The following is a 12047-nucleotide window of genomic DNA, read 5'->3' as shown; positions in this document are numbered from 1 at the left end:
CCTGAAGATAACCAGATTTCTACAAAAGCTGTATTTCTTTCAATGACGGACCACATCACAACACAATCATCTAACGACAGACATTCAGCGGTGGAAATGCCTCCACAATGTGAGGAAGCGCCATCATTGCACTAAAGAGTCGCCCAAAGGTGACGAGCAGACGAAGCCCGTACGTTGCGGGTGGCAGTGATATGGTTCCTCAGTTTGTACGCGTTCTTCTGCACCGGACGGCAGTCACCGGGCACATAACACGGCGCCCAAAAACAGTGACTAACACCCAACGCTGGTTAATGCGTTTTTCACATATTGCACACGAGTCCTTCGTCCGTCAAAAAGGTGTCCGGTGCGAACACACTGATCGATTCGATGCTCTACACATAAACATTTAGAATGGAAATGAGCTGTTGCACAGGACATCACATACATCAGCTGTTCAGTGCTGAATGCTTAAATAAAAATGACCAATAATTATAGCACCTTAGTGCCAAACGACAAAGGGACAAAGCGACCTAAAACGTACACAAAACATTCCACCGCCGGCAAGAGCCGTCGGTGTGAGGACAACAAAATATAGCAAGCTCTCCAATATCGCGACAGATCAAGTTGATATCACATACAGAAAAAAAAACAATCGTACGTTTGACTAATTACAATATCCATCATCCGGTCTTCATATCCTGGAAGATTCCTTACAGAAGCATCCAGCCCATAAGGCAGACACACACATCAAATAATATGGTCGACCATCCGCGGAGCTGATTCTTCTGATAGGCTGGAATGAATAAAATGCAAACAGCACCAATCCACGAAATGCGACTAAAGACTTGCTAACTTGCTAAATGCGACCTGCTAAATGTAATAGACTGCTGCGACGGCTTCCAGCTATTGCCACATACCCAAATCAATTATTTATTGGAGCCACCCCACTTACCCAGGGTTACGGATTACAGGATATGGGTCTGTGAGCGGGGTCTGTAGAGCCTGTCGCAGCCGGCGTGGGCAGGTCCGTACAGCACACGGCTCTCCAGGTCGGCCCGCGCCGCCATCCGGTCAAATGTGGCCGACCGGTCACCTGACCTGGGGGTGAGGTGAACGAACGTGAGATAATAGCGGAGAACGATTTTAGAACGTTCGTTTGAGGAGTCATGCACCGCAAAAACCGTATCTCGGTGAGTGCTAGGACGGACATCTCCCTGATCTGTTGTATACCTAGTCGAGTAACGGGAAGCCGCTCCGCCGGATTCGCTACATGTGAACCAAATATCACATCCAGCTAATGCCATACTGATACGTGACACGCCACATATTTATAACAGTAAACAGACCCTCCCTTTACCCCGGCAGTCGCGCCCCGCTATGCAGGAAATGACCCAGCAGTGTCAACCCATGACACCGCAGCTGTAGTTAACCTACGGCCTCACCTGACAGCCTGTCGCAGGTTGGCGGCCACGTGGGCCAGGTGCCGAGACGACATGACGGCCATGTCGCGCTGCTGTACAAACTGCTCCACGCGGGCCTCGTCCAGGCGCAGCTTGAAGCGCGCCTCGTCCAGCACCTGCTCCTCCATCTGACGGATACTGTAAGGCAGACATAACAGTTATCATTCTGCTAACAGGGAGCCTGTCATGTAAACACGCTACCCAAAATAGTCCCTGACGCAGCGAATAGCGATTCTAGGTTTGCAACGAGCTTACCAAATTATATCAGGTTCCTTTAGACATCATGCAAGCAACCTTTTAGTCATGATGAAAGATAACCTGGCGTTCTGCAGTCGAGCACACGATAAGGTTGGAGTTACTTCAGCATGAGACCACTCCATTTCCCCTAGCGTCGAGTACCCCTTCCTTCCCAGCATGTCGCTTTGTTACCCTTCCCTCCAGACTCCAGAGCCCCCTGTCGCTTATTCACTATCACTCTCCTGCCACTATCTTTATCCTCTATCACTCACTGTCGCAGTGCCTGCTGGTGTCTGCTCTGTCTGGTCAGGTTCTCCCGACTGACAGCCAGCCGGCGACTCTCCGCCAGCTGGCGGGCGACCCGCTCGGCCCGCTGCTGGTCCCGCTGCAGCCGGGCAGCTGCCTCCCTCCCCCGGCCAGCCGACAGCTGCAGCTGCCGCTGCCGCGCCTCCCGCGCCTGCCGGCGACGCTCGCTCTCCGTCGCGCTGTGAGGAGAGATGGGCGACTGAATATAGCCTATCTACTATGGTAAATCAAGGCTAGAGACATGCGAATTGAAACTAGAAATGTTGAAATCTGCCGGGTCTACCAGTTATCCAGCAAAGACTTAAGGGCGAAGCTGATATACATTTTCAGGAATTCAAAAACAGCTGTGGTAAACGCATAGCATTATAAATCATATTGCAATCAGGCTTCTCTAAACAGCCAGTGTCGTGAAGTAACGGTGAGTCCACCAACAAAATATTGAACTAGATGACACATGAGTCGCAGAGTACAGCCGACTGCGTGCGTACCTTTTGACGGCGGCGTGCGCGCGTCTGCCGCGCTCCAGGCGGCGCTGGTTCTCGGCGGCCGACTGAATCCGCCGGCTGAGCTCCTCCCAGACCTTCTGACTGCGCCTCTCGGCCGCATCGCCCAGCCGCTGGATCCGCTCCTCACTGAGTGCCAGCCAGCTGGCGTTCAAAGAAGATACGTGCTGAAACGGTACAGAGATGTCAGACACGGTACGGCTGGATCCGCTCCTCACTCAGCGCCAGCTAGCTGGCGTCCAGCTCAGATACGTGCTGTAACGGTGGCAACAGAACAGTCAGAGACGTAGTACCGCTAGACCCGCAGCTACTCTCTAATTGGTATTGTGTCTAATCCTAGCCTAGCCTAGCTCTCAACCTAGAATAGTCTAGCACTCTCCTAATGCTTTCTCGGTATTCAGAGTACATTCATATTCAGGGTACAGCTGGTCAAAAGAAGCCGATGAAGTGTGCGAAGTACACGTCAGAATCCGTTCCGTTCATCCTTGGTACTTCTTCTTGAAGGTAACCAGCCGACATGTGTCTCAAGGAGCAGGAGCTCAGTGGACAGTCTGCACCCAAAAAGGTTCCGAACATTATCTCATATCGTCGCAGTCCTGAACCGAGGCCGCGGAATGCTGCGGTTATAGTCATATGTTATGCGGTACAGTATACCTTGCAGGTATTAACACTAGCGCCATCTATTGAGAGATAAGTACAACATTGACAACATGGCATGGCGTGGCAGTGACAACTGTGTAATATAGTCATCTTTGCAAAGCAGTGGGAATTTAAAAGAGCTTAGTGTCTGTGCCAGAAATCTATGCTATCCGTTTGACTTTCATTTCTCCTGCAATATCATCCTAACAGCACTCATAGCAAAACCATTCATCATGTCGTCACTCATCAGTACAGAACGTGATGTAAAAAAGCATGTGCATGCATTCCCTTCTTTTTTCCCACCTCTTCACTCCTCCAATGACTGCTCTGGGTAGGTCGCCGGCCCCATCCCGACTGACTTAGATACACGGCCGCCCGTCCGTCTGCCGCCCACTATTCTGACCTAGGTGCCTAACCCTATCCCAACTCCTATCCCATCCTGACCTGAGTGCGGGCCGTCTCGATGTCGTTCCTGCGCCGCTCGGTCTCGTCCATGCGCCGCTGCAGCCGCCGCTGCTGCTCCCGGCGCCGCTCCCGCTCCTCCGACTCCAGCTGCTCCCGCTGCTGAGCCGTCAGCAGCTGCTGCTGCTGCTCCCGGCGCCGGCGCTCCGCCAGCTGCTCGTCCTGTCGGTGGGTGGGCGGCTAGATAAGGGACTGCGGATAGGCTGTCTGTGCTGAATATATCATTATCGTCTAGTGTCGTCTGTCGACAGAATCCTCTGGCTGATAGGCGATGCCTCACAGACACATCCGACACCTACTCTACTACTCACCACCGGGTTGTACGAGAGACGCCCTCATAATCCCTCGATAACCCACCTTCCTCCCTCGCTGTGCGGCCAGCTCCAGCGCAGCGCGCTCCTCCCGTCCCCGTATCAGCGCCGTCAGGTTTTCCAGGCTCTGGGAGTGCTGCTGCTGGAGCTCCTCCCGTCGCCGGCGACTCTCCCAGGCCTCCGCCCGGCGGCGCGCCAGAACCGCCTCCTCGCGGCGCTCTTGGCGCTCCGACTGGCGGCGCAGCTCCTGCAGACACTCCTGCCGCCAGCGCTGGTGCTCCTCGACAGCGTGCCGCTCCTGGAGCCGCTCCTGCTCCTGGCGACGGGACATGAGCTCCAGGATGCGCCGGTCGGATGGACGGACACGCAGCTCAGAGTCGCTGCCGGACACGGAAGTGAGCCCCGGTCAAGGGTGAACCGGGAAACTGCGTATGAAGACTGAGCACAGGGAGCCAGAAGTGGATCGGGAGCCGAGCATTAGCACTAAACACACGAAATGCTGACTATGGCTACCATACATTCCAGAAGCCAGATAATCTGCTTACTGTAACATTTCCAACAGCATGCCAAAGTCATAACGATTGTAACAAAGTAATTAAGAGTCAGAGGTAGAATAGTGAGGGAGCTAAGCTAACGCAATCAACCACAGCAAACGTCATACAAAAGCTGGCAGTGACAACGCGAAGACAACAGTAATGGCCACAATATCCCCACTAGTAACTACACAGGGTAACTACAGGGTACTACTAGTAACTACAGTGTACGTCCTAACACTGAAATGACGCTGACAGTGAACTTGGTGCACGGAGTCTGGTAGCTGCTGTATCCGGCTGGCTGCCAAAGCCCGTCTGTAATGATGGTTTACCACGGACAGCTGGACGGGACGACACTGCATGCTGTACAGTGTATGTACAGTGTACCATTGCACATGACTGGAAAATGGGAAGGGTGACGGCTACGGGTCGACAGTGCAGACCGATATGGTACAATCATAGCAGCGGCTGCGACTGCCTGACGTAGTGATTATTTCTGGGCTAGAATAGCCGCGACAGGCTAGTCAATGCTGCAGCTATGACAGGCTTTCTCTTACGTAGAGAAGACAGTGCCAAACTGACAAAATGGGAGCTAGGATGAAAGGGTGCACCGGAATAACTACAACGGCGATCTGGTAACGAATGCCGTGACAGGCTGTGGCAGATAGTCACAGTAGCGGGTGGGCTGGGTAACTACAGCTGAGGTTGTGATTTGACAGGCTGCCACAGCAGGCTGTGGATGCTCTGCCAGGCTGCCACTTCTGTCGGCTGTGACGGCTGTGGGCGGGTGGCACCGTGACGGCTGTGTCAGGCTGACACAGTGGCAGCCTGCTAGTAAAGGCTGTGATACACTTTCACAGTGCAGTAACTATTATAAACCAGCGGGCGTGTCGGGCCATCTGCCATTAGCCGATGCTGTGGTAGGTCCGGTCATGTAGGCCTGAAAGCCGCCGCTTTGGCAGTTAGTCTGGCAGCTGTGGTAAGCCAGCTGCCGTGCCGGGCTGACACAGCAGACGACATGGCTCCAAACCTACCCACCTGACGTCGAGGTGCCGCAGGGACGCCAGGTCAGCCACGGAGACCGTGCGTAGGGACGGTACGGAGCTCCAGGCCACACTGGCGGCGTGGGCGCGCACAGACACCCAGTCACACGCCCCACTCCCGGTACAGCCATAAACACTACAGTAATAGTGATTGAATTATCTCCTCCCCCAGCGTCCAGTCCCCCAGCAACAAATGGAAAGGTTTTTAGAGTGTTAGAGTGGCGTTGGCAAAGGCAGCTAGGCTAGGTGGCCAGAGAATCCTTAAAATGGACATAAAAAAATTCAGTCGCACATTTTGCTACCTTATAGTAGCACTTGAGTTGTGAGGTTAAGCTGACACTACAATCAGCTAACTAATCGGGGATATTCAGACTAATGAAACAGACATCGAGAGAACTGAGACTAAAAAGTCCTGGGAAGCACCAGTTCGCCTCTCTCAGTCGCCCTTATTTGATCACAACGGCAAGCAGCAGTACCTACCTGTTCTCGGCGCCAGACATCGTCGCAGTGTCGTGCCGCCGCCCCTCCGCCTTTAAATGCGGCGTAGAGCACCTAGAGGCTAGACGAGGCGGGGGCAGCAGAGAAGCGGTCAGAGGGGCTAGCTAGAGCAGCAGTAAGCACAGTTGTTCGTCTGGCGTACGGAGAGAGAAGTTCTAGCGATACGGGTAGCGGCCAGCCTACAGCACAAGAAACTGCCTCGTGCGCAGGGTACGATGAGTCAGCTCAAGGTATACACTGGTGACGGGTACTAGCCAGCATATCCATTCTGAAAGCATTTGTGGATATATACACAGGACGCTGGCTTGACTTCTAGCAGAATCTGATCCCAAACATCCCTTTTTAGATAGCCGCACAGCAAAAGAAAACAAAAATAAAAATGAAGCGCGGGGTACAGGCGCGACTGGCCAACGCAAACAAATTCAGCCTGGTAGCTCTTCACAAGTCAGGTCTCTTACCTTTGGACCGTGATGAGGCCGACGTGGCACGAGATCGAGGTGCGGCTTTGCGCGCCGACGGTGCTGCCTCTGGCGGCCGTCCAGAGAACGTGACGGAGACTGGCCTGGAGCGGCGCTGGCGGCCCCCGGACGGAGCTGACAGGCCGGGCGAGGAGCGCAGCTCCAGTCTGATGTCGGCCGCGCGCGAGTCTTCCATCGGATACCAGTCCGGTTCACCGTCGCCGTCCTCAGCAGCGGCGCCGGAGTCACTGTCAGAGTCACTGTGCCCTCCGACCCCCCTCGGCGCGAGGGGTGACTCCTCTCGGTAACGAGACGACTCGTAGTCCTCGCGACCCGCCTCGTCCTCGGATTCCTCCCCGCCCTCTGCTCCGTCCTCATCTGAGCTCGGATTACTTTCTCCGACCGCATCCCGTCTGTGAGAATACGCTCCCTCTTCAGCAAGGCCACCATCCCTATCCCCTTCCCCGCGGACCCACTTGTCAGTGGCATTCTCGTCCTCAGACCGTCTGTCCTCGTCCTGAGCATGCCGGTCCTCGTTCTCCGCAACACTGTCCTCTCCTCGAGCGGGACTCGGCGTCCGTCCACCATCCTCACGAGCCTCGCCATCGTCCTCGTTAGACCAGACGTCCTCCCGTACTTCGTCCTCCGAGGACAGGTCCCCATCGTCTCCAGGAATGTCCGTAAAGTATTCACCGCTCCGGTCCAGACCTGAAAGAAAAGTAGCGAGATCAATGGTACGGCACGCCAAAGAACGCAGAATAAATTACAATAATGTGATCATATGTGGTCGTAGTCGACACAATTCATATCGGGCGCAACACACTATAATACTACCGTCCAAAGGCAAAAACGCATATGTCGGTTCATGACCTGACCCGACATATGCGGTTTTGCCTTTGGACGGCAGAATAGGTACGGTGTGCACTGTGCACTGTATGTACACTGTACAGCTGCTGTGCCCCTATGAATCTGATTGTGCTTTCGCTCAACAACTGAGAACATTACGCACCTCCCCAGCTGACCGACTTGGTGCGTGAGAGGGCGGCGGAGCGCGGGCTGGCCGTGCGACTGGAGGACGACATGACGGCCGCAGCCGGAGGGAGCAGGTCCGGGCGGACGCCGCCGGCGCACCGGCGAGCTGCGCACCTCCCGCGGCCGCCGGGCCGGCGCAGGGAGCGGCACACCTGCTTCAGACGCAGCTTCCGACACACCGACAGCTTCTCTGCAAGTGTAGTATCTTAATTGATAAACAAGTGAAGATGAAGATAAAGCAAAGGAAATAATTTCACACCATGAGAAACCTCCTATAAAAAGCATAGCAGCATAGCCATATATACTGGTGACAAACAATGGACATCTAATCTAAAGCTCAATTACTGGTACTAACCAGACCTCAAGCTTACCTTGTCTGGCTCGCTCATGCCTCTCATACTGGTAGACAACATCCCTAAGTGGAAGGTGAGGCAGCTCCTGTTCATATTCATCCAGTGACTTGTACAACAGCTCACAAGGCTGGTGTGGAGAACAGAAGAAGTTGATGGGTAAAATAGAACATTGGAACCGTTATGTGTATGTGTATTAGGTCTTTGAGAGGAAAGAGAGGGCTTGATCAGATGGGGTGGATCAGGAAGAAAGGAAGAGAGTGGGACAAGGGATAAGAGAGGGGGAAATGAGGGATGGAAAATGTAAGGGAGAGGAATAGGAAAAGATGAGAGATAAGGTCTCAGTCTAAGATAAAGACAGGCAAGACCAGCAATTCATTTAAACCCATGTACAGCCCTCTGCAGACTGCGTGGTAGGCATTCTTTTTTCGACAAAACTGATAATAACTCAAAGGTTATGTTATCAGTCGGTCGGAACTCACTGCAAATAGATGCGCCATGCTCCACTCCTTCGATTAGGTGTATCAATAAACAAAGTATACGCCTGGTGTGGCAACAAAATGCAAAAGTTTGTACTGGGGGCAAATATAAACTTTTGGGTTTAGTTGCCGAACTAGATGAAAAAATGGATACGGTGATGATGCCAATCTAAGGGGTGGGGTCTAGCGCGTCTTGCTGTTACGAGTTCCGAATGACCGATAGCATAGCATTCGCGTTATTCTCATTTTTGTCGGAAAAAGAATACCTACCACGCAGCTTGCAGAGGGCTGTACATTGACATTGACAAGCCAGCAAACTGAACAAATAGCATAGTGCAATTAAGACAAGACCTTTGAGCTTAATTGCAAGAGGCATTTGAATTTCCAGCAAGGCCCAAGCACTGGCCACAGCTATAAATTAATATCTAAAGCTCAATTACAATGCACTTCAATAACACATTAAAAATATTATTCTCTACATACCTTAATCCCAAGTTTATGACAAGCCTTAAGTGATCTTGGACTAGTAATTATGTAGGGAGAATCTTCATGTTGTGGAAGGTCAAAATTATACAGATTGAGGTAGACTGCATCATGAGGCATCAGAGCAGGCTTCAACAAAATATTCTGAAAACATGAGCATGCTGATGTCACTTATAAGTAATTGAGCACCTCACTGATGGAATTAGCATTGAATAGCTGAGTAACAGTGAAAAGATAAATAACATGGAGAAGAGATCTTTGAGTCCCACAAGAAAGTAACTCAGAAGTCAGATTAATATTTAATTACGGAGCGAGCGAAGCGAGCGGAGTCTTACGTAGAATAACGGAAATTTCTGAGCATGAGCGGCCCGCCGGCCGGCCGGCCGTGGTCACGATTCTGCGACGCTTATATCTCAGCAACCACTTGACCGATATAAATGCGGTAATTTTTGTAGGGTAGCTTCATTCCTTCTACCAAGTATTGGACTATTCCCGATGCATGTGAGTGACCCCTTATGCACGTGCCACGTGCAAAACGAAGAGGTGTCACTTTTGTAATTGTTGCAATATCTCGGTAACTACTTGGCCGATTGCGCTGAAAGTTGGCATGCAGGTAGGCACCCACTAGGCAATGCATATCCATGTGCCAGAGTTGGGGTGCTGCTGCATGTGCGCACGTGCAGGGGTCGATTCCAGAGCTCGAGAACGGCTGGACCGATGGCGCTCAAATTTGGTACATGGCTAGGTACCGGTTAGTAGGGTGCCGTGCAAAAGTCAGTTGGGACCCATTTTGCACGTGCGCACGTGCAGGGTGCCGCTTCCAGATCTCGAGAACGGCTGGGCCGATTGTGCTCAAATTTGGCACATCGCTAGAGACTGGTTAGTAGGGTGCCGTGCACAAGTCAGTTGGAGGTACCCCCTCGAAATTTTGCACGTGTAAGGCCCACCCTCTCGCTCGCTCCGTTAGTCGCCCCAAAAGGCGTTATACTGGTTGTAGCTGTAGCCTGTAGGTGACCTGGCAATCTGTCCCTTACACACAGTAAACACAGTAATACTAAGGGAAACAGGGCTAAAACATTTTTGCTGCACCCATCTCAGCTTTTGTTGCTTTGCTATGTTAGGCACTTTTGGTCTGAAGACCATTTCAGGGCCAGAAGTGGGGAAAATGGTAGGAAATAGGGGGAGACATTGGTCTGGGGGACTATGGCGAGCTGGGGCGCACCCTGGTGAGTTGCTGGCAACAATGCTGGGGCTGAGCCCATCCAGAGGACAGACCAACCAGCCCCCAAGCACTCATCTCATGACCTCACCCAGACCCAGCTATGGGCTAGCTCTTACAGGCATTTCTGCATGGGATAAAGTTGCCTGTCCAGCCTGGAGCATGGGCCTGAGGCATAGAGGAGAAGGATCTGTCAGCCCTGAGGATGGAAAAGAATATCGTCACAGCTTCATTCAAGCATTCATATAAGTACCCTGTACCAGCAGCATTCTTGAAACTAACAGGCATCCCAATCCAGGCCACTGGCCAGTAATTCAAAAATTCCCAATATAAATATGTATCCCCCAAGCAATGCATGCTGCATATAATAAAAAATTGCCCATATAAGTATGTATCCCAACCCCCGTCTCCCACCAAGACAAGCACGGAATATAGAGAACAAGGCAGAGAAGAGAACTAAGAACTAACCAAGCAAGGTAACCAAGAACTAACACAAGACTGAAAAACAACTGAGAAAAAGGAAAAGCTTGTTTGAAACCGTTGCCTAGGAACGAAGGAGCACCAGCCAATTACGAAACAAGACTGTGCTTGGTTTGATAAATTTTTAGGCTTGTTTCCTCATTTGATGTTGTATTATACTACTTTTCCTCTTTATATGAAATATTGATTTAAAATTACTCCTTTCTATTTTTAATTTCTAGGACAAAATGACAAAATTGTGGTACGTTTTTGACAACAACGTCAATCTCATTTTTGATACATATCTGAAGTTTGTGTGACCAAAACTGACGCACTTTTCCCATCCCATTGAGTGAAATCACTCTTGCTTCAGATTTCTTGCGGGGAGGACGTGGCAAGAACAGCTGATTGACTTTCTAGTGGTGACGTGGCGGTGGAAGACATCTTGGATCTTTAAGTTTTTGGTTTCAGTTTTGTTTAATTTCAATTCGTTCATCATTTATAAAATCCCAGTGCACAACGGTATGTAAAATGAAGCCGGGAAGGCCCGGTAAACGGGTGAGGGCTGATGAATCTTTTTTCGATCAAGGAAACAATGAAAACTCCGGGTCGTACCTCAAAATCAAACTCCTCTCGGGGAAAACACTTAAATCCAGAGGCTGGCCATGGGTGCAGTTAGGTGTTAGAGGTGTCCTGGGGGATGTTGACAAGTTGGAAAAGGCTAGTTTTTTGACTGATGGATCTTTGCTCGTCAAAACGAAACATGCTCTCCAAACTGAAAAGTTTCTGAAAGTTAGGAAATTTGCAAATGAGGACTGTGAAGTATTGAAAGATGAAAGGCTGAACACATCACGGGGCACTATTCGTGCATATGACTTAGAAGAACTTAGCGAGGACGAGGTGGTCCAGTGGCTAAAGGACTTTGGGGTTGTTGGAGCAAAGCGCTTCACCAGGAAAGTGAATGGACAAACACAAGGGACCCCAACCCTGCTACTTACCTTTGACAGACCATCCTGCCCAACAAAACTGCAAATGGACTATGTGACATACCACGTGCACACGTATATACCAAACCCCCTGCTGTGCTACCGGTGCGGCAAATTTGGGCATGCTCAGGAGCGATGCACTAAAGACAAGGTATGTCTAAACTGTGGACAAATGCCTCATGAGGGAGAATGCACGCCCCAGTGCATCAACTGCCGACGCACTGATCATGGGTGTCAATCTCATGACTGTGAAACATGGCAGAAAGAGAAAGAAATATGTAGGATCAAAGTGGAAGAGGAGGTATCTTTCAGCCAAGCCAGGAAACTGTATGATGACCGCCATGAGCCCCCTGTTCTCAGAAATTATGCTGCCACTGTGCGCACTCCACATATTACTGGAAGGCAGGAGGATGAGGAGTTGAAAGGAAAGGTAGAAAAGCTAGAGAAGAAGGTAGATGAGATGATGACATTGCTCAAAAAACTGACTGAGTCGCAGATCACAGAAAGTACCTCTAAAGGTGCTGCTAGTACAACAGACACAGTACGTGTAAAGGAAACCCAGAGGGATGTATTACAGAGATCGAGAGGTGATGAGACAATGGGAGATGCT

General features: G+C 51.1%; 1 protein-coding gene across 2 annotated transcripts; it reads right to left on the bottom strand.

Annotated features, from left to right (window-relative positions):
* Positions 1 to 16: 16 nt before the first annotated feature.
* LOC122365965 (coiled-coil domain-containing protein 177-like) lies at positions 17 to 8923 on the bottom strand. 2 transcript variants are annotated; one of them, XM_043337657.1, is made up of 11 exons: positions 8774 to 8917; positions 7833 to 7941; positions 7439 to 7651; positions 6430 to 7137; positions 5954 to 6032; positions 3944 to 4277; positions 3569 to 3748; positions 2471 to 2652; positions 1949 to 2161; positions 1422 to 1577; positions 17 to 1077 (listed from the first exon to the last, which is right to left on the bottom strand). In XM_043337657.1, the coding sequence occupies exons 1-11, from the start codon at positions 8891 to 8893 to the stop codon at positions 945 to 947; spliced, it is 2427 nt and encodes an 808-aa protein (XP_043193592.1). In that variant the 5' UTR covers positions 8894 to 8917; the 3' UTR covers positions 17 to 944. The 2 variants fall into 2 exon arrangements, with proteins under 2 accessions (XP_043193592.1, XP_043193593.1); XM_043337658.1 differs by lacking the exon at positions 7439 to 7651 and having other exon boundaries at positions 8774 to 8923.
* Between the last annotated feature and the right edge of the window lie 3124 nt (positions 8924 to 12047).

The sequence above is a fragment of the Amphibalanus amphitrite genome, unplaced genomic scaffold, assembly GCF_019059575.1.
Source record: "Amphibalanus amphitrite isolate SeventyFive unplaced genomic scaffold, NRLGWU_Aamphi_draft 000775F_arrow, whole genome shotgun sequence".
Classification (NCBI taxonomy): Eukaryota; Metazoa; Arthropoda; class Thecostraca; order Balanomorpha; family Balanidae; genus Amphibalanus; species Amphibalanus amphitrite.
Note: the sequence above shows the minus strand (reverse complement) of the source record. Positions and strands in the feature narration are given on the sequence as shown.

Coding starts and splice junctions, on each gene's coding strand:
- LOC122365965 (XM_043337657.1), bottom strand. CDS start 8,893: ATGCCTCATGATGCAGTCTACCTCAATCTGTATAATTTTGACCTTCCA. Junction 4,278..5,953: donor ATGTCTGGCGCCGAGAACAG/GTAGGTACTGCT, acceptor CGTGTCCGGCAG/CGACTCTGAGCTGCGTGTCC. Junction 1,578..1,948: donor CACCAGCAGGCACTGCGACA/GTGAGTGATAGA, acceptor TCTGCCTTACAG/TATCCGTCAGATGGAGGAGC.